The 23,192-nt window shown below is 46.2% G+C and overlaps 1 protein-coding gene across 1 annotated transcript; it reads left to right on the forward strand.

Moving 5' to 3' along the window:
• Positions 1 to 21,425: 21,425 nt before the first annotated feature.
• On the forward strand, positions 21,426 to 22,435 carry LOC147974500 (uncharacterized). The gene has a single exon (XM_087519487.1). The coding sequence runs from the start codon at positions 21,494 to 21,496 to the stop codon at positions 22,235 to 22,237; it is 744 nt and encodes a 247-aa protein (XP_087375613.1). The 5' UTR covers positions 21,426 to 21,493; the 3' UTR covers positions 22,238 to 22,435.
• Positions 22,436 to 23,192: the final 757 nt, after the last annotated feature.

Here is a 23,192-nt window from a genome sequence, read left to right on the forward strand (position 1 = left end):
TCGATGAGTATGACAACCCGCAGGAGCCATAGGAGTTGTCTTAATTTATTTATGACCTGCGTGTCAACATAAACGTCATGTAATTACTTTACTTTATTGCTAACCGTTAGCTGTAGTAGTAGAAGTAATAGTTGGCGAGACAACTTCATGGAGACACAATGATGGAGATCATGATGATGGAGATCATGGTGTCATGCCGGTGACGATGATGATCATGGAGCCCCGAAGATGGAGATCAAAAGGAGCAATATGATATTGGCCATATCATGTCACTATTTGATTGCATGTGATGTTTATCATGTTTATACATATTATTTGCTTAGAACGACGGTAGTAAATAAGATAATCCCTCATTAAAATTTCAAGAAAGTGTTTCCCCTAACTGTGCACCATTGTGAAAGTTCGTCGTTTCGAAGCACCACGTGATGATCGGGTGTATAGATTCTTACGTTCGAATACAACGGGTGTTGACGAGCCTAGCATGTACAAACATGGCCTCGGAACACATGCGAAACACTTAGGTTAACTTGACGAGCCTAGCATGTACAGACATGGCCTCGGAACACAAGAGACCGAAAGGTCGAGCATGAGTCGTATGGTAGATACGATCAACATGAAGATGTTCACCGATGTTGACTAGTCCGTCTCACGTGATGATCGGACACGGCCTAGTTGACTCGGATCATGTAATCACTTAGATGACTAGAGGGATGTCTATCTGAGTGGGAGTTCATAAGATGAACTTAATTATCCTGAACATAGTCAAAAGGTCTTCACAAATTATGTCATAGCTCGCGCTTCAGTTCTACTGTTTAGATATGTTCCTAGAGAAAATTTAGTTGAAAGTTGATAGTAGCAATTATGCGGACTAGGTCCGTAAACTGAGGATTGTCCTGGTTGCTTCATAGAAGGCTTATGTCCCTAATGCACCGCTCAGTGTGCTGAACCTCGAACGTCGTCTGTGGATGTTGCGAACATCTGACATACACATTTTGATAACTACATGATAGTTCAGTTAAACGGTTTAGAATTGAGGCACCGAAGACGTTTTGAAATGTCGCGAAACATATGAGATGTTTCGAGGGCTGAAATTGGGATTTTAGGCTCGTGCCCACGTCAAGAGGTATAAGACCTCCGACGATTTTCTTAGCCTGCAAACTAAGGGGGAAAAGCTCAATTGTTGAGCTTGTGCTCAGATTGTCTGAGTACAACAATCATTTGAATCGAGTGGGAGTTGATCTTCCAGATGAGATAGTGATGTTTCTCCAAAGTCATTACCACCAAGCTGCTAGAGCTTCGTGATGAACTATAATATGTCAGGGACATATATGATGATCCTTGAGATATTCGCGACGTTTGACACCACAAAAGTAGAAATCAAGAAGGAGCATCAATTGTTGATGGTTGGTGAAACCACTAGTTTCAAGAAGGGCAAGGGCAAGAAGGGATACTTCATGAAACGGCAATTCAGCTGCTGCTCTAGTGAAGAAACCCAAGGTTGAACCCAAACCCGAGACTAAGTGCTTCTGTAATAAGGGGAACAGCCACTAGAGCAGAATCACCCTAGATACTTGGTAGATTATGTTGGAAATATGCCCTAGAGGCAATAATAAATGCATTATTATTATTTTTCCTTGTTCATGATAATTGTCTTCATTCATGCTATAATTGTGTTATCCGGAAATCATAATACATGTGTGAATAATAGACACCAACATGTCCCTAGTAAGCCTCTAGTTGACTAGCTCGTTGATCAACAGATAGTCATGGTTTCCTGACTATGGACATTGGATGTCATTGATGACGAGATCACATCATTAGGAGAATGATGTGATGGACAAGACCCAATCCTAAATATAGCATAAGATCGTATAGTTCGTTTGCTAGAGTTTTCCAATGTCAAGTATCTTTTCCTTAGACCATGAGATCGTGTAACTCCCGGATACCGTAGGAGTGCTTTGGGTGTGCCAAACGTCACAACTTAACTGGGTGACTATAAAGGTATACTACGGGTATCTCCGAAAGTGTCTGTTGGGTTGACACGGATCAAGACTGGGATTTGTCACTCCGTATGACGGAGAGGTATCACTGGGCCCACTCGGTAATGCATCATCATAATGAGCTCAAAATGACCAAGTGTCTAGTCACGGTATCGTGCATTACAGTACGAGTAAAGTGACTTGCCGGTAACGAGATTGAACGAGGTATTGGGATACCGACGATCGGATCTCGGGCAAGTAACATACCGATTGACGAAGGGAATTGTGTGCGGGGTTGCTTGAATCCTCGACATCGTGGTTCATCCGATGAGATCATCGAGGAGCATGTGGGAGCCAACATGGGTATCCAGATCCCGCTGTTGGTTATTGGCCGGAGAGTCGTCTCGGTCATGTCTACATGTCTCCCGAACCCGTAGGGTCTACACACTTAAGGTTCGGTGACGCTAGGGTTGTAGGGATATGTATATGCAGTAACCCGAATGTTGTTCGGAGTCCCGGATGAGATCCCGGACATCACGAGGAGTTCCGGAATGGTCCGGAGGTAAAGAATTATATATAGGAAGTGCTATTTCGGGCATCGGGACAAGTTTCGGGGTCACCGGTATTGTACCGGGACCACCGGAAGGGTCCCGGGGGTCCACCGGGTGGGTCCACCTGCCCCGGGGGGCCACATGGGCTGTAGGGGGTGCGCCTTGGCCTACATGGGCCAAGGGCACCAGCCCCAAGAGGCCCATGCGCCTAGGGTTCAAGAAGGGAAGAGTCCCGAAAGGGGAAGGCACCCCCTAGGTGCCTTGGGGGGGAGGGATTCCTCCCTTGGCCGCACCCCCCCTAGGAGATTGGATCTCCTAGGGCCGGCACCCCCCCTAGGCTCCCTATATATAGTGGGGGAAGGAGGGCCTCTCACCCCACGCCTTTGGTGCCTCCCTCTCCCTCTCCAACACATCCTCCTCCTCCATAGTGCTTGGCGAAGCCCTGCCGGAGTACTGCAGCTCCATCACCACCACGCTGTCGTGCTGCTGCTGGAGCCATCTTCCTCAACCTCTCCTTCCCCCTTGCTGGATCAAGAAGAAGGAGACGTTACGCTGACCGTACGTGTGTTGAACGCGGAGGTGCCATCCGTTCGGCGCTAGGATCTCCGGTGATTTGGATCACGTCGAGTACGCCTTCCTCATCCCCATTCTTTGAACGCTTCCGCGCGTGATCTACAAAGGTATGTAGATGCAATCCAATCACTCGTTGCTAGATGAACTCATAGATGGATCTTGGTGAAACCGTAGGAAAATTTTTTGTTTTCTGCAACGTTCCCCTACAGTGGCATCATGAGCTAGGTCTATGCGTAGTTCTCTTGCACGAGTAGAACACAATTTGTTGTGGGCGTTGATGTTGTCAATTTTCTTGCCGCTACTAGTCTTATCTTGCTTCAACGGTATTGTGGGATGAAGCGGCCCGGACCAACCTTACACGTATGCTTACGTGAGACCGGTTCCACCGACTAACATGCACAAGTTGCATAAGGTGGCTGGCGGGTGTCTGTCTCTCCCACTTTAGTTGGAGCGGATTCGATGAAAAGGGTCCTTATGAAGGGTAAATAGAAGTTGACAAATCACGTTGTGGCTTTCACGTAGGTGAGAAAACGTTCTTGCTAGAACCCTACTTCAGCCACGTAAAACATGCAACAACAATTAGAGGACGTCTAACTTGTTTTTGCAGCAAGTGCTTTGTGATATGATATGGCCAAAGTTGTGATGAATGATGAATGACATATATGTGATGTATGAGATGGTTCATGCTATTGTAATAGGAATCACGACTTGCATGTCGATGAGTATGACAACCGGCAGGAGCCATAGGAGTTGTCTTTATTTTTTGTATGACCTGCGTGTCATTGAGAAACGCCATGTAAATTACTTTACTTTATTGCTAAACGCGTTAGCCATAGTAGTAGAAGTAATAGTTGGCGAGCAACTTCATGGAGACACAATGATGGAGATCATGGTGTCATACCGGTGAAAAGATGATCATGGAGCCCCAAGATGGAGATCAAACGAGCTTTGTGATATTGGCCATATCATGTCACTATTTGATTGCATGTGATGTTTATCATGTTTATACATATTATTTGCTTAGAACGACGGTAGTAAATAAGATAATCCCTCATTAAAATTTCAAGAAAGTGTTTCCCCTAACTGTGCACCATTGTGAAAGTTCGTCGTTTCGAAGCACCACGTGATGATCGGGTGTATAGATTCTTACGTTCGAATACAACGGGTGTTGACGAGCCTAGCATGTACAGACATGGCCTCGGAACACATGCGAAACACTTAGGTTAACTTGACGAGCCTAGCATGTACAGACATGGCCTCGGAACACAAGAGACCGAAAGGTCGAGCATGAGTCGTATGGTAGATACGATCAACATGAAGATGTTCACCGATGTTGACTAGTCCGTCTCACGTGATGATCGGACACGGCCTAGTTGACTCGGATCATGTAATCACTTAGATGACTAGAGGGATGTCTATCTGAGTGGGAGTTCATAAGATGAACTTAATTATCCTGAACATAGTCAAAAGGTCTTCGCAAATTATGTCGTAGCTCGTGCTTCAGTTCTACTATTTAGATATGTTCCTAGAGAAAATTTAGTTGAAAGTTGATAGTAGCAATTATGCGGACTAGGTCCGTAAACTGAGGATTGTCCTGATTGCTTCATAGAAGGCTTATGTCCTTAATGCACCGCTCAGTGTGCTGAACCTCGAACGTCGTCTGTGGATGTTGCGAACATCTGACATACACATTTTGATAACTACGTGATAGTTCAGTTAAACGGTTTAGAATTGAGGCACCGAAGATGTTTTGAAACGTCGCGAAACATATGAGATGTTTCGAGGGCTGAAATTGGGATTTCAGGCTCGTGCCCACGTCAAGAGGTATAAGACCTCCGACGATTTTCTTAGCCTGCAAACTAAGGGGGAAAAGCTCAATTGTTGAGCTTGTGCTCAGATTGTCTGAGTACAACAATCATTTGAATCGAGTGGGAGTTGATCTTCCAGATGAGATAGTGATGTTTCTCCAAAGTCATTACCACCAAGCTGCTAGAGCTTCATGATGAACTATAATATGTCAGGGACATATATGATGATCCTTGAGATATTCGCGATGTTTGACACCACAAAAGTAGAAATCAAGAAGGAGCATCAATTGTTGATGGTTGGTGAAACCACTAGTTTCAAGAAGGGCAAGGGCAAGAAGGGATACTTCATGAAACGGCAATTCAGGTGCTGCTCTAGTGAAGAAACCCAAGGTTGAACCCAAACCCGAGACTAAGTGCTTCTGTAATAAGGGGAACAGCCACTGGAGCAGAATCACCCTAGATACTTGGTAGATTATGTTGGAAATATGCCCTAGAGGCAATAATAAATGCATTATTATTATATTTCCTTGTTCATGATAATTGTCTTCATTCATGCTATAATTGTGTTATCCGGAAATCATAATACATGTGTGAATAATAGACACCAACATGTCCCTAGTAAGCCTCTAGTTGACTAGCTCGTTGATCAACAGATAGTCATGGTTTCCTGACTATGGACATTGGATGTCATTGATGATGAGATCACATCATTAGGAGAATGATGTGATGGACAAGACCCAATCCTAAACATAGCATAAGATCGTATAGTTCGTTTGCTAGAGTTTTCCAATGTCAAGTATCTTTTCCTTAGACCATGAGATCGTGTAACTCCCGGATACCGTAGGAGTGCTTTGGGTGTGCCAAACGTCACAACGTAACTGGGTGACTATAAAGGTATACTACGGGTATCTCCGAAAGTGTCTGTTGGGTTGACACGGATCAAGACTGGGATTTGTCACTCCGTATGACGGAGAGGTATCACTGGGCCCACTCGGTAATGCATCATCATAATGAGCTCAAAGTGACCAAGTGTCTGGTCACGGGATCATGCATTACAGTACGAGTAAAGTGACTTGCCGGTAACGAGATTGAACGAGGTATTGGGATACCGACGATCGGATCTCGGGCAAGTAACATACCGATTGACGAAGGGAATTGTATGCGGGGTTGCTTGAATCCTCGACATCGTGGTTCATCCGATGAGATCATCGAGGAGCATGTGGGAGCCAACATGGGTATCCAGATCCCGCTGTTGGTTATTGGCTGGAGAGTTGTCTCGGTCATGTCTACATGTCTCCCGAACCCGTAGGGTCTACACACTTAAGGTTCGGTGACGCTAGGGTTGTAGGGATATGTATATGCAGTAACCCGAATGTTGTTCGGAGTCCCGTATGAGATCCCGGACATCATGAGGAGTTCCGGAATGGTCCGGAGGTAAAGAATTATATATAGGAAGTGCTATTTCGGGCATCGGGACAAGTTTCGGGGTCACCGGTATTGTACCGGGACCACCGGAAGGGTCCCGGGGGTCCACCGGGTGGGGCCACCTGCCCCAGGGGGCCACATGGGCTGTAGGGGGTGCGCCTTGGCCTACATGGGCCAAGGGCACCAGCCCCAAGAGGCCCATGCGCCTAGGGTTCAAGAAGGGAAGAGTCCCGAAAGGGGAAGGCACCCCCTAGGTGCCTTGGGGGGGAGGGATTCCTCCCTTGGCCACACCCCTCGTAGGAGATTGGATCTCCTAGGGCCGGCACCCCCCCCTAGGCTCCCTATATATAGTGGGGGAAGGAGGGCCTCTCACCCCACGCCTTTGGTGCCTCCCTCTCCCTCTCCAACACATCCTCCTCCTCCATAGTGCTTGGCGAAGCCCTGCCGGAGTACTGCAGCTCCATCACCACCACGCCGTCGTGCTGCTGCTGGAGCCATCTTCCTCAACCTCTCCTTCCCCCTTGCTGGATCAAGAAGAAGGAGACGTTATGCTGACCGTACGTGTGTTGAACGCGGAGGTGCCGTCCGTTCGGCGCTAGGATCTCCGGTGATTTGGATCACGTCGAGTACGCCTTCCTCATCCCTGTTCTTTGAACGCTTCCGCGCGTGATCTACAAAGGTATGTAGATGCAATCCAATCACTCGTTGCTAGATGAACTCATAGATGGATCTTGGTGAAACCGTAGGAAAAATTTTGTTTTCTCCAACGTTCCCCTACAGATTAGAAAGCTGGCAAGGTCGATAGAAGTATATTGGATATACATTGTGTTGATGTGTACTTTACTAGTACTCCTAGTAGCACCAGGGTATTAGATACCGGTTCGGTTGCTAAGTGTTAGTAACTCGAAATAAAAGCTACGGAATAAACGAAGGCTAGCTAAAGGTGAGCTGACGATATGTGTTGGATGTGTTTCCAATGTTGATATGATCAAGCATCGCACGCTCCCTCTACCATCGAGATTGGTGTTAAACCTAAATAATTGTTATTTGGTGTTTGCATTGAGCATAGACATGATTGTATTATGTCTATCGTGATACGGTTATTCATTTAAGGAGAATAATGGTTACTCTGTTTATTTGAATAATACCTTCAATGGTCTTGCACCTAAAATGAATGGTTTATTGAATCTCGATCGTAGTGATACACATGTTCGTGCCAAAAGATATAAGATAGTAATGATAAGTACCACCTACTTGTGGCATTGCCACTTAAGTCATATTGGTATAAAACGCATGAAGAACCTCCATGTTGATGGATCTTTGGGCTCACTCGTTTTTGAAAAGTTTGAGACATGCGAACCATGTCTATTGGTGTATATGCATGAAGAAACTCCATGTAAATGGACCATCTGGACTCACTTGATTTTGAATCACTTGAGACATGCAAACCATACCACATGGGCAAGATGACTGAAAGCCTCGTTTTCAGTAAAATGGAACTAGAAAGCAACTTGTTGGAAGTAATACATTTTGATGTGTGCAGTCCAATGAGTGCTGAGGCATGTAGTGGATATTGTTATGTTCTTACTTCACAGATGATTTGAGTAGATGTTGAGTATATTTACTTGATGAATCATGAGTCTGAATTATTGAAAGGTTCAAGTAATTTCAGGGTGAAGTTGAAAGATCGTCGTGACAAGAGGATAAAATATCTATGATATGATCATAGAGATGAATATCTGAATTACGAGTTTGGCACAGAATTAAGACATTGTGGAAATTTTTTCACAACTAATACAGCCTGGAACACCATAGTGTGATGGTGTGTCCGAACATCATAACTGCACCCTATTGGATATGATGCATACCATGATGTCTCTTATCGAATTACCACGATAGTTTATGGGTTAGGCATTGGAGACAACCACATTCACTTTAAATAGGGCACCACGTAATTCCGATGAGATGACACCGTATGAACTATGGTTTAGAGAAACTTAAGCTGTCATTTCTTAAAAGTTTGGGGCTGCGACGCTTATGTGAAAAAGTTTCAGGCTGATAAGCTCGAACCCAAAGCGGATAAATGCATCTTCATAGGACACCCAAAACAATTGGGTATACCTCCTGTCTCAGATCCGAAAGCAATTAGGGATTGTTTCTAGAAATGGGTCCTTTCTCGAGGAAAAGTTTCTCTTGAAAGAATCGAGTGGGGGGATGGTGGAGACTTGATGAGGTTATTGAACCGTCTCTTCAACTAGTGTGTGGCAGGGCATAGGAAGTTGTTCCTGTGGCACCTACACCAATTGAAGTGGAAGCTTATGATATTGATCATGAGACTTCGGATCAAGTCACTCCCAAACATCGTAGGATGACAAGGATGCGTACTACTTCAGAGTGGTACGTAATCCTGTCTTGGAAGTCATGTTACTAGATAACAATGAACCTACGAGCTATGGAGAAGCAATGGTGGGCCCGGATTCCGGTAAATGGCTCGAGGCCATATAATCCAAGAGAGGATCCATGTATGAAAACAAAGTGTAGACTTTGGAAGAGCTACTTGATGGTCGTAAGGCTGTTAGGTACATATGGATTTTAAAAGGGAAGACAAACAATGATGGTAAGTGTCACCATTGAGAAAGCTCGACTTGTCGTTAAGATGTTTCCCGACAAGTTCAAGGAGTTGACTACGATGAGACTTTCTCACACGTAGCGATGCTAAAAGTCTGTTGGAATTATATTATCGATTACTGCATTATTTATGAAATCTTGCAGATAGGATGTCAAAAAAAACATTGTTTCCTCGACGATTTTCTTGAGGAAAGGTTGTATGTGATACAACCAGAAGGTTTTGTCAATCCTGAAAGATGCTAATAAGTATGCAAAACTCCAGCAATCCTTCTAAGGACTGGAGTAAGCATCTCGGAGTTGGAATGTATGCTTTGATGAGATGATCAAAGATTTTGGGTGTATACAAAGTTTATGAGAAACTTGTATTTCCAAAGAAGTGAGTGGGAGCACTATAGAATTTCTGATGAATATATGTTGTTGACATATTGTTGATCAGAAATGACGTAGAATTTCTGGAAAGCATATAGGGTTATTTGAAAGTGTTTTTCAATGGAAAGCCTGGATTAAGCTACTTGAACATTGAGCATCAAGATCTATAAGGATAGATCAAAACGCTTAATGGTACTTTCAAATGAGCACATACCTTGACATGATCTTGAAGGTGTTCGAGATGGATCAGTCAAAGAAGGAGTTCTTGTCTGAGTTGTAAGGTATGAAGTTAAGACTTAAAGCTCGACCGCGGCAGAAGAAAGAGAAAGGACGAATGTCGTCCCCTATGCTTTTGTCATAGGCTCTGTATGGTATGCCATGCTGAGTACCGCACCTGATGTGTGCCTTGCCACATGTCTGGCAAGAGGATACAAAGGTGATCCAGGAGTGGATCACTAGATAGCGGTCAAAATTATCCTTGGAGTAATAAGGACATGTTTCTCGATTATGGAGGTGATAAAGAGTTCGGCGTAAAAGGTTACATCGATGCAAGCTTTAACACCTATCCGAATGACTCTGAGTAGCAAACCGGATACATATAGTGGAGCAACCATTTGGAATAGCTCCAAGTGGAGCGTGGAAGCAGCATTTATAATATGACCTAGAGATTTGCAAAGTACATACGGATCTGATTGTTGCAGACCCGTTGATTAAAACCTCTCTCACAAGCAAAACATGATCAAACCCAAGAACTCATTGAGTCTTAATCACATCATGATGTGAACTAGTTTAGCGTCACTAGTAAACTCTTTGGATGTTGGTCACATGGCGATGTGACCTGTGAGTGTTAATCACATGGCGATGTGAACTAGATTATTGACTCTAGTGCAAGTGGGAGACTGTTGGAAATATGCCCTAGAGGCAATAATAAATTGGTTATTATTATATTTCCTTGTTCATGATAATCGTTTATTATCCATGCTAGAATTGTATTGATAGGAAACTCAGATACATGTGTGGATACATAGACAACACCATGTCCCTAGTAAGCCTCTAGTTGACTAGCTCGTTGATCAATAGATGGTTACGGTTTCCTGACCATGGACATTGGATGTCATTGATAACGGGATCACATCATTAGGAGAATGATGTGATGGACAAGACCCAATCCTAAGCCTAGCACAAAGATCATGTAGTTCGTATGCTAAAGCTTTTCTAATGTCAAGTATCATTTCCTTAGACCATGAGATTGTGCAACTCCCGGATACCGTAGGAGTGCTTTGGGTGTGCCAAACGTCACAACGTAACTGGGTGGCTATAAAGGTACACTACAGGTATCTCCGAAAGTGTCTGTTGGGTTGGCACGAATCGAGACTGGGATTTGTCACTCCGTGTGACGGAGAGGTATCTCTGGGCCCACTCGGTAGGACATCATCATAATGTGCACAATGTGATCAAGGAGTTGATCACGGGATGATGTGTTACGGAACGAGTAAAGAGACTTGCCGGTAACGAGATTGAACAAGGTATCGGGATACCGACGATCGAATCTTCGGCAAGTACAATACCGCTAGACAAAGGGAATTGTATACAGGATTGATTAAGTCCTTGACATCGTGGTTCATCCGATGAGATCATCGTGGAGAATGTGGGATCCAACATGGGTATCCAGATCGCGCTGTTGGTTATTGACCGGAGAACGTCTCGGTCATGTCTGCATGGTTCCCGAACCCGTAGGGTCTACACACTTAAGGTTCGATGACGCTAGGGTTATAAAGGAAGTTTGTATGTGGTTACCGAATGTTGTTCGGAGTCCCGGATGAGATCCCGGATGTCACGAGGAGTTCCGGAATGGTACGGAGGTAAAGATTTATATATAGGAAGTCCTGTTTTGGTCACCGGAAAAGTTTCGGATGTTATCGGTAATGTATCGGGACCACCGGAGGGGTCCGGGGGTCCACCGGGGGGGCCATGGGCCCCAGAGGCATACATGGGCAAAGTGTGAGAAGGCACCAGCCCCTAGGTGGGATAGGGAGCCTCCCACCATGGCCCATGCGCCTAGAAGGGGAGAGGGGGCAAACCCTAAGGGCAGATGGGCCCTAAGGCCCATGCTCCCTGCGCCTCCATCTCCTCCCCCCCTTCGCCGCCTCCCTCAGATGGGATCTGGGGCTGCCGCACCCCTTGGGGTGGGAACCCTAAAGGGGGCGCAGCCCCCTCCCCTTCCCCTATAAATACTTGAGGCCTAGGGGCTGCCCAACACGCGATTTGATCTCTCCCTGTTGGTGCAGCCCTACCTCTCTTTCTCCTCATATCTTGCGGTGCTTGGCGAAGCCCTGCTGGAGTACCACGCTCCTCCACCACCACCACGCCGTTGTGCTGCTGCTGGATGGAGTCTTCCTCAACCTCTCCCTCTCTCCTTGCTGGATCAAGGCATGGGAGACGTCACCGGGCTGTACGTGTGTTGAACGCGGAGGTGCCGTCCGTTCGGCACTAGGATCTCCGGTGATTTGGATCACGACGAGTACGACTCCTTCAACCCCGTTCTCTTGAACGCTTCCGCATAGCGATCTACAAGGGTATGTAGATGCACTCTCCTTCCCCTCGTTGCTGGTTTCTCCATAGATAGATCTTGGTGACACGTAGGAAAATTTTGAATTTCTGCTATGTTCCCCAACAGTGGCATCATGAGCTAGGTCTATTGCGTAGATTCTATGCACGAGTAGAACACAAAGTAGTTGTGGGCGTTGACTTTGTTCAATATGCTTACCGTTACTAGTCCAATCTTGATTCGGCGGCATTGTGGGATGAAGCGGCCCGGACCAACCTTACACGTACGCTTACGTGAGACCGGTTCCACCGACTGACATGCACTAGTTGCATAAGGTGGCTGGCGGGTGTCTGTCTCTCCCACTTTAGTCGGAACGGATTCGATGAAAAGGGTCCTTATGAAGGGTAAATAGCAATTGGCATATCACGTTGTGGTTTTTGCGTAGGTAAGAAACGTTCTTGCTAGAAACCCATAGCAGCCACGTAAAACATGCAAACAACAATTAGAGGACGTCTAACTTGTTTTTGCAGGGTATGCTATGTGATGTGATATGGCCAAAGGATGTGATGAATGATATATGTGATGTATGAGATGATCATGTTCTTGTAATAGGAATCACGACTTGCATGTCGATGAGTATGACAACCCGCAGGAGCCATAGGAGTTGTCTTAATTTATTTATGACCTGCGTGTCAACATAAACGTCATGTAATTACTTTACTTTATTGCTAACCATTAGCTGTAGTAGTAGAAGTAATAGTTGGCGAGACAACTTCATGGAGACACAATGATGGAGATCATGATGATGGAGATCATGGTGTCATGCCGGTGACGATGATGATCATGGAGCCCCGAAGATGGAGATCAAAAGGAGCAATATGATATTGGCCATATCATGTCACTATTTGATTGCATTGATGTTTATCATGTTTATACATCTTATTTGCTTAGAACGACGGTAGTAAATAAGATAATCCCTCATTAAAATTTCAAGAAAGTGTTTCCCCTAACTGTGCACCATTGTGAAAGTTCGTCGTTTCGAAGCACCACGTGATGATCGGGTGTATAGATTCTTACGTTCGAATACAACGGGTGTTGATGAGCCTAGCATGTACAGACATGGCCTCGGAACACATGCGAAACACTTAGGTTAACTTGACGAGCCTAGCATGTACGGACATGGCCTCGGAACACAAGAGACCGAAAGGTCGAGCATGAGTCGTATGGTAGATACGATCAACATGAAGATGTTCACCGATGTTGACTAGTCCGTCTCACGTGATGATCGGACACGGCCTAGTTGACTCGGATCATGTAATCACTTAGATGACTAGAGGGATGTCTATCTGAGTGGGAGTTCATAAGATGAACTTAATTATCCTGAACATAGTCAAAAGGTCTTCGCAAATTATGTCGTAGCTCGCGCTTCAGTTCTACTATTTAGATATGTTCCTAGAGAAAATTTAGTTGAAAGTTGATAGTAGCAATTATGCGGACTAGGTCCGTAAACTGAGGATTGTCCTGATTGCTTCATAGAAGGCTTATGTCCTTAATGCACCGCTCAGTGTGCTGAACCTCGAACGTCGTCTGTGGATGTTGCGAACATCTGACATACACATTTTGATAACTACGTGATAGTTCAGTTAAACGGTTTAGAATTGAGGCACCGAAGACGTTTTGAAACGTCGCGAAACATATGAGATGTTTCGAGGGCTGAAATTGGGATTTCAGGCTCGTGCCCACGTCAAGAGGTATAAGACCTCCGACGATTTTCTTAGCCTGCAAACTAAGGGGGAAAAGCTCAATTGTTGAGCTTGTGCTCAGATTGTCTGAGTACAACAATCATTTGAATCGAGTGGGAGTTGATCTTCCAGATGAGATAGTGATGTTTCTCCAAAGTCATTACCACCAAGCTGCTAGAGCTTCGTGATGAACTATAATATGTCAGGGACATATATGATGATCCTTGAGATATTCGCGATGTTTGACACCACAAAAGTAGAAATCAAGAAGGAGCATCAATTGTTGATGGTTGGTGAAACCACTAGTTTCAAGAAGGGCAAGGGCAAGAAGGTATACTTCATGAAACGGCAATTCAGCTGCTGCTCTAGTGAAGAAACCCAAGGTTGAACCCAAACCCAAGACTAAGTGCTTCTGTAATAAGGGGGAGAGCCACTGGAGCAGAATCACCCTAGATACTTGGTAGATTAGAAGGCTGGCAAGGTCGATAGAAGTATATTGGATATACATTGTGTTGATGTGTACTTTACTAGTACTCCTAGTAGCACCAGGGTATTAGATACCGGTTCGGTTGCTAAGTGTTAGTAACTCGAAATAAAAGCTACGGAATAAACAGAGGCTAGCTAAAGGTGAGCTGACGATATGTGTTGGAAGTGTTTCCAATGTTGATATGATCAAGCATCGCACGCTCCCTCTACCATCGAGATTGGTGTTAAACCTAAATAATTGTTATTTTGTGTTTGCATTGAGCATAGACATGATTGGATTATGTCTATCGCGATACGGTTATTCATTTAAGGAGAATAATGGTTACTCTGTTTATTTGAATAATACCTTCAATGGTCTTGCACCTAAAATGAATGGTTTATTGAATCTCGATCGTAGTGATACACATGTTCGTGCCAAAAGATATAAGATAGTAATGATAAGTACCACCTACTTGTGGCATTGCCACTTAAGTCATATTGGTATAAAACGCATGAAGAAGCTCCATGTTGATGGATCTTTGGGCTCACTCGTTTTTGAAAAGTTTGAGACATGCGAACCATGTCTATTGGTGTATATGCATGAAGAAACTCCATGCAAATGGACCATCTGGACTCACTTGATTTTGAATCACTTGAGACATGCAAACCATACCACATGGGCAAGATTACTGAAAGCCTCGTTTTCAGTAAAATGGAACTAGAAAGCAACTTGTTGGAAGTAATACATTTTGATGTGTGCAGTCCAATGAGTGCTGAGGCATGTAGTGGATATTGTTATGTTCTTACTTCACAGATGATTTGAGTAGATGTTGAGTATATTTACTTGATGAATCATGAGTCTGAATTATTGAAAGGTTCAAGTAATTTTAGGGTGAAGTTGAAAGATCTTCGTGACAAGAGGATAAAATATCTATGATATGATCATAGAGATGAATATCTGAATTACGAGTTTGGCACAGAATTAAGACATTGTGGAAATTTTTTCACAACTAATACAGCCTGGAACACCATAGTGTGATGGTGTGTCCGAACATCATAACTGCACCCTATTGGATATGATGCATACCATGATGTCTCTTATCGAATTACCACGATAGTTTATGGGTTAGGCATTGGAGACAACCACATTCACTTTAAATAGGGCACCACGTAATTCCGATGAGATGACACCGTATGAACTATGGTTTAGAGAAACTTAAGCTGTCATTTCTTAAAAGTTTGGGGCTGCAACGCTTATGTGAAAAAGTTTCAGGCTGATAAGCTCGAACCCAAAGCGGATAAATGCATCTTCATAGGACACCCAAAACAATTGGGTATACCTCCTGTCTCAGATCAGAAAGCAATAAGGGATTGTTTCTAGAATCGGGTCCTTTCTCGAGGAAAAGTTTCTCTCGAAAGAATCGAGTGGGAGGATGGTGGAGACTTGATGAGGTTATTGAACCGTCTCTTCAACTAGTGTGTGGCAGGGCACAGGAAGTTGTTCCTGTGGCACCTACACCAATTGAAGTGGAAGCTTATGATATTGATCATGAGACTTCGGATCAAGTCACTCCCAAACATCGTGGGATGACAAGGATGCGTACTACTTCAGAGTGGTACGTAATCCTGTCTTGGAAGTCATGTTGCTAGACAACAATGAACCTACGAGCTATGGAGAAGCAATGGTGGGCCCGGATTCCGGTAAATGGCTCGAGGCCATATAATCCGAGAGAGGATCCATGTATGAAAACAAAGTGTAGACTTTGGAAGAGCTACTTGATGGTCGTAAGGCTGTTAGGTACATATGGATTTTAAAAGGGAAGACAGACAATGATGGTAAGTGTCACCATTGAGAAAGCTCGACTTGTCGTTAAGATGTTTCCCGACAAGTTCAAGGAGTTGACTACGATGAGACTTTCACACACGTAGCGATGCTAAAAGTCTGTTGGAATTATATTAATGATTACTGCATTATTTATGAAATCTTGCAGATACGATGTCAAAAAAACATTATTTCCTCGACGATTTTCTTGAGGAAAGGTTGTATGTGATACAACCGGAAGGTTTTGTCAATCCTAAAAGATGCTAATAAGTATGCAAAGCTCCAGCAATCCTTCTAAGGACTGGAGTAAACATCTCGGAGTTGGAATGTATGCTTTGATGAGATGATCAAAGATTTTGGGTGTATACAAAGTTTATGAGAAACTTGTATTTCCAAAGAAGTGAGTGGGAGCACTATAGAATTTCTGATGAATATATTGTTGGAAATATGCCCTAGAGGAAATAATAAAAGCATTATTATTATATTTCCTTGTTCATGATAATTGTCTTTTATTCATGCTATAATTGTGTTATCCGGAAATCGTAATACACGTGTCAATAATAGACACCAACATGTCCCTAGTAAGCCTCTAGTTGACTAGCTCGTTGATCAACAGATAGTCATGGTTTCCTGACTATGGACATTGGATGTCATTGATAACGAGATCACATCATTAGGAGAATGATGTGATGGACAAGACCCAATCCTAAACATAGCACAAGATCGTATAGTTCGTTTGCTAGAGTTTTCCAATGTCAAGTATCCTTTCCTTAGACCATGAGATCGTGTAACTCCCGGATACCGTAGGAGTGCTTTGGGTGTACCAAACGTCACAACGGGACTGGGTGACTATAAAGGTATACTACGGGTATCTCCGAAAGTGTCTGTTGGGTTGACATGGATCAAGACTGGGATTTGTCACTCCGTATGACGGAGAGGTATCACTGGGCCCACTCGGTAATGCATCATCATAATGAGCTCAAAGTGACCAAGTGTCTGGTCACGGGATCATGCATTACGGTACGAGTAAAGTGACTTGCCGGTAACGAGATTGAACGAGGTATTGGGATACCGACGATCGAATCTCGGGCAAGTAACATACCGATTGACAAAGGGAATTGTATACGGGGTTGCTTGAATCCTCGACATCGTGGTTCATCCGATGAGATCATCGAGGAGCATGTGGGAGCCAACATGGGTATCCAGATCCCGCTGTTGGTTATTGACCGGAGAGTCGTCTCGGTCATGTCTACATGTCTCCCGAACCCGTAGGGTCTACACACTTAAGGTTCGGTGACGCTAGGGTTGTAGGGATATGTATATGCAGTAACCTGAATGTTGTTCGGAGTCCCGGATGAGATCCCGGACGTCACGAGGAGTTCCGGAATGGTCCGGAGGTAAAGAATTATATATATGAAGTGCTGTTTCGGGCATCGGGACAAGTTTCGGGGTCACCGGTATTGTACCGGGACCACCGGAAGGGTCCCGGGGGTCCACCGGGTGGGGCCACCTATCCCGGAGGGCCCCATGGGCTGAAGTGGGAAGGGATCCAGCCCAAAGTGGGCTGGGGCGCCACTTCCCCCTAGGGCCCATGCGCCTAGGGTGGGGAAACCCTAAAGGAAGAGTCCTAGGAGGGGAAGGCACCTCCTAGGTGCCTTGGGGAGGAGGGATTCCTCCCCTTGGCCGCACCCCCTAGGAGATTAGATCTCCTAGGGCCGGCGCCCCCCCCCCCCCTTGGCCCTCCTATATATAGTGGGGAGATGGAGGACTTCTTACCCTTTGCCTTTGGTGCCTCCCTCTCCCTCTCCAACACCTCCTCCTCCTCCATAGTGCTTAGCGAAGCCCTGCCGGAGTACTGCAGCTCCATCACCACCACGCCGTCGTGCTGCTGCTGGAGCCATCTCCCTCAACCTCTCCTTCCCCCTTGCTGGATCAAGAAGAAGGAGACGTTACGCTGACCGTACGTGTGTTGAACGCGGAGGTGCCGTCCGTTCGGCGCTAGGATCTCCGGTGATTTGGATCACGTCGAGTACGCCTTCCTCATCCCCGTTCTTTGAACGCTTTCGCGCGTGATCTACAAAGGTATGTAGATGCAATCCAATCACTCGTTGCTAGATGAACTCATAGATGGATCTTGGTGAAACCGTAGGAAAAAATTTTGTTTTCTGCAACGTTCCCCTACATATATGTTGTTGACATATTGTTGATCAGAAATGACGTAGAATTTCTGGAAAGCATATAGGGTTATTTGAAAGTGTTTTTCAATGGAAAGCCTGGATTAAGCTACTTGAACATTGAGCATCAAGATCTATAAGGATAGATCAAAACGCTTAATGGTACTTTCAAATGAGCACATACCTTGACATGATCTTGAAGGTGTTCGAGATGGATCAGTCAAAGAAGGAGTTCTTGTCTGAGTTGTAAGGTATGAAGTTAAGACTTAAAGCTCGACCGCGGTAGAAGAAAGAGAAAGGACGAATGTCGTCCCCTATGCTTTTGTCATAGGCTCTGTATGGTATGCCATGCTGAGTACCGCACCTGATGTGTGCGTTGCCACATGTCTGGCAAGAGGATACAAAGGTGATCCAGGAGTGGATCACTAGATAGCGGTCAAAATTATCCTTGGAGTAATAAGGACATGTTTCTCGATTATGGAGGTGATAAAGAGTTCGGCGTAAAAGGTTACATCGATGCAAGCTTTAACACCTATCCGAATGACTCTGAGTAGCAAACTGGATACATATAGTGGAGCAACCATTTGGAATAGCTCCAAGTGGAACGTGGAAGCAGCATTTATAATATGACCTAGAGATTTGCAAAGTACATACGGATCTGATTGTTGCAGACCCGTTGACTAAAACCTCTCTCACAAGCAAAACATGATCAAACCCAAGAACTCATTGAGTCTTAATCACATGATGATGTGAACTAGTTTAGCGTCACTAGTAAACTCTTTGGATGTTGGTCACATGGCGATGTGACCTGTGAGTGTTAATCACATGGCGATGTGAACTAGATTATTGACTCCAGTGCAAGTGGGAGACTGTTGGAAATATGCCCTAGAGGCAATAATAAATTGGTTATTATTATATTTCCTTGTTCATGATAATCGTTTATTATCCATGCTAGAATTGTATTGATAGGAAACTCAGATACATGTGTGGATACATAGACAACACCATGTCCCTAGTAAGCCTCTAGTTGACTAGCTCGTTGATCAATAGATGGTTACGGTTTCCTGACCATGGACATTGGATGTCATTGATAACGGGATCACATCATTAGGAGAATGATGTGATGGACAAGACCCAATCCTAAGCCTAGCACAAAGATCATGTAGTTCGTATGCTAAAGCTTTTCTAATGTCAAGTATCATTTCCTTAGACCATGAGATTGTGCAACTCCCGGATACCGTAGGAGTGCTTTGGGTGTGCCAAACGTCACAACGTAACTGGGTGGCTATAAAGGTACACTACAGGTATCTCCGAAAGTGTCTGTTGGGTTGGCACGAATCGAGACTGGGATTTGTCACTCCCTGTGACGGAGAGGTATCTCTGGGCCCACTCGGTAGGACATCATCATAATGTGCACAATGTGATCAAGGAGTTGATCACGGGATGATGTGTTACGGAACGAGTAAAGAGACTTGCCGGTAACGAGATTGAACAAGGTATCGGGATACCGACGATCGAATCTCGGGCAAGTACAATACCGCTAGACAAAGGGAATTGTATACGGGATTGATTAAGTCCTTGACATCGTGGTTCATCCGATGAGATCATCGTGGAGCATGTGGGATCCAACATGGGTATCCAGATCCCGCTGTTGGTTATTGACCGGAGAACGTCTCGGTCATGTCTACATGGTTCCCGAACCCGTAGGGTCTACACACTTAAGGTTCGATGACGCTAGGGTTATAAAGAAAATTTGTATGTGGTTACCGAATGTTGTTCGGAGTCCCGGATGAGATCCCGGACATCACGAGGAGTTCCGGAATGGTCCGGAGGTAAAGATTTATATATAGAAAGTCATGTTTTGGTCACCGGAAAAGTTTCGGATGTTATCGGTAATGTACCGGGACCACCGAAGGGGTCCGGGGGTCCACCGGGGGGGCCATGGGCCCCAGAGGCATACATGGGCCAAGTGTGAGAAGGCACCAGCCCCTAGGTGGGCTAGGGCGCCTCCCACCATGGCCCATGCGCCTAGAAGGGGAGAGGGGGCAAACCCTAAGGGCAGATGGGCCCTAAGGCCCATGCTCCCTGCGCCTCCATCTCCTCCCCCCCTTGGCCACCTCCCTCAGATGGGATTTGGGGCTGCCGCACCCCTTGGGGTGGGAACCCTAAAGGGGGCGCAGCCCCCTCCCCTTCCCCTATAAATACTTGAGGCCTAGGGGCTACCCAACACGTGATTTGATCTCTCCCTGTTGGTGCAGCCCTACCTCTCTTTCTCCTCATATCTTGCGGTGCTTGGCGAAGCCCTGCTGGAGTACCACGCTCCTCCACCACCACCACGCCGTTGTGCTGCTGCTGGATGGAGTCTTCCTCAACCTCTCCCTCTCTCCTTGCTGGATCAAGGCATGGGAGACGTCACCAGGCTGTACGTGTGTTGAACGCGAATGTGCCGTCCGTTCGGCACTAGGATCTCCGGTAATTTGGATCACGACGAGTACGACTCCTTCAACCCCGTTCTCTTGAACGCTTCCGCATAGCGATCTACAAGGGTATGTAGATGCACTCTCCTTCCCCTCGTTGCTGATTTCTCCATAGATAGATCTTGGTGACACGTAGGAAAAATTTGAATTTCTGCTACGTTCCCCAACAGGTGTCACCGGCGGTGGCGCTCCGAAAATGGTTGATGTTGAGTTGCATGGACGGCGGCGCCCTCGGTTTCCTCTGCTTTGGCTGGGCGACGGTGGCGGTCGCAGTTGTCGCGGCGCGGGGGATCACGTACTTCTTCGGCAGCATGGCGGCCGGCTGGGAGGCGAGCGGGAGGGAGGTTGACGGGAGGAAGGGAGAGAATAAGAGGGAAGTGGGGAGGAAGCGGGAAGAAATGGCGAGAAGAGGCTCTCGACTCGCCGATAGAGCGGCCCCACACTCCTTTTCGCTTGTGCCGGTGCCTCCAGACGACTCACAACGCGCCGGGTTCGCCTCAGGTCCGCCGGCGCCAGTTTCGGTCCAAGCCAGCGAAAAATGGGTTAGTGGGGCGCGACTGGACTAATTTTTTGACGTCGGCGTGGCAAAAACGTCTGAGATGGGCCTGTTAGGAACACGTCTGAAGATGCTCTTACAGAGCCGAAGTTTTCTTGGGAATCCAGTCCGAGCTCGATCGGTTGACTAATTAACAGCCCATCAAAAGGGCGGGAAGGAAGCTTTGCCAGGTTGCACGTACGTGACGTCATGTGAATCTGAATCCTCATCTCATGCATGGTCACTTCTGAGTCGGAACCGTACTCACGCGCCGCCTATACATACATACATCGAATACGCGTAGGCGTAGCGTGTCCATAAATTTGGAGACTCACGCCGAACACCTCCTCTCATCTCAACGATTACCCACACGACTCGCCGACTCGCCGACCAACCGATGGCGGCGGCAGCAGCACCAGGAGCGTCCGGCACTGGCTCCCCGGCGGCGGCCGAGCGGCGCTTGAGGATGATGTGCAGCCACGGCGGCTGCTTCGCGCCCTGCGGCCCGGACGGCGCGGTCCGGTACGTCGGAGGCGAGACCCGCGTCCTCGCCGTGCCGCGCGGGGTCTCCTTCCGGGAGCTGGCCGCGAGGCTCGAGGAGATGCTGGCCAGCGGCGGCCACAAGATCGTGACAGCGCTCCGGTACCGCCTCGCCGACGACGAGGAGGTGCTCGTGTCCGTCACCTGCGACGAGGAGCTCGCCCACTTGCGCGACGAGTACGACCGCCTGCAGGCCACTCGGCCGTCGGCGACCTTCCGTGTGTTCTTCTCCGGCGTCCAGCGGCCCGCGGCGTCTGGGCGTCCCCCGCTGCACCCGGGGACGCTGCGGCGCGTGCAGAGCGACCCGTGCACGGCCGCGCGCGTCGCCGGTCCACGGCCGATGCGGCGCGTGCAGAGCGCGCAGGACCTCGCCGGATACAGCCGCTTCCAGTTCCAGCAGTGCTGCTACGACAAGCCACACCGCCGCCGCGACCAGTACGCGCCCGTACCGGCGCCGCCGACGCGTCCACGGCTCTCCGCCATGTCCAAGAACTCGCACGGTGCGATTCGACAAGGCCAGGAACTGATGACGGCCAAGAAGACGGCCGACGCCGTCATCGCAGAGGCGGCAGCGCTTTATGGGAGCTGGAGCGAAATTTAGGGTTTAGCTCTTCACTAGAGAACACTAGAGCTGTCCTGTCACTGCTATAGTATGTACTCCAGAGAAAAGTTGTAAAGCCATGTAGAGATGATTTCCTATGAAATGTCTCATGTGTCATGTGTCCTCAGTTATTTGTCCAGGATCGACTTTTATGATTCCTGACTTATCTGTCGACTGTAACAAAGATTATGCTGGGAACATATTTGTCCAGGATCAACTTCGTTGATTCATAATTGTATTACAGGAAGAGCATTCTTTGGTTCGCTGGAGTACAGAGTTCACTTGCAAAATATAAGTTTTTCTTTTTTTGAGAAGTTGCAAAACACAAAGCTTGATCAACTGCCTCATTGCTCCTCGTTGATTACATGTTCAGAACTACGCTGCAAAATAGTAGAAGCTTTAATCCACAACGGAACGTCGATTAAGATCTCTAGAAGATAAATTTTGCCCTCAAGAGAATCGCATCATGAGTACTTCTGTTGAGAGAACTGAAATTTTGGCAGTTGTTTACCACCTGAAGTTTTTTAAGAACATCTTCAAATCAGATTCTTGCTAGCCACCGTAAATAAGGCTGGTAGACCAGACTTACTGGATGCATCATTCTATCGTTTTCATAGAAAATTCCATTGACGACTCCAGGTTAGTCACTCAAGAAAGTGATCTTTTGTTTACACGGATCAAGAAACTGAATTATCGGAAACAAGTACAGTTGACGAATTACAAGCAAGACAAACTCCAGGCTGCCACCTTTGGCCATTGATCAGCACAAGTAACGATCATGGTAGCATTTCTTTCCATAACAGTCAAAGCAATTCCAAACACGATAGCAAGTTTCATAGTGACCGAAAGAAGAGTAATGCGCCCAGCATCGGTGCCATTTCAGAGTATTTCAGTGAGATATCAAATTCATTTTTCAGAACAATGAAACAGAACCATGGAGGAGGCTGCATAGAGT

The sequence above is a fragment of the Triticum urartu genome, chromosome 4A (assembly GCF_056163025.1).
Source record: "Triticum urartu cultivar PI428250 chromosome 4A, HENAU_Tu73, whole genome shotgun sequence".
In the NCBI taxonomy this organism is placed as follows: Eukaryota; Viridiplantae; Streptophyta; class Magnoliopsida; order Poales; family Poaceae; genus Triticum; species Triticum urartu.

Coding starts and splice junctions, on each gene's coding strand:
- LOC147974500 (XM_087519487.1), top strand. CDS start 21,494: ATGGCGGCGGCAGCAGCACCAGGAGCGTCCGGCACTGGCTCCCCGGCG.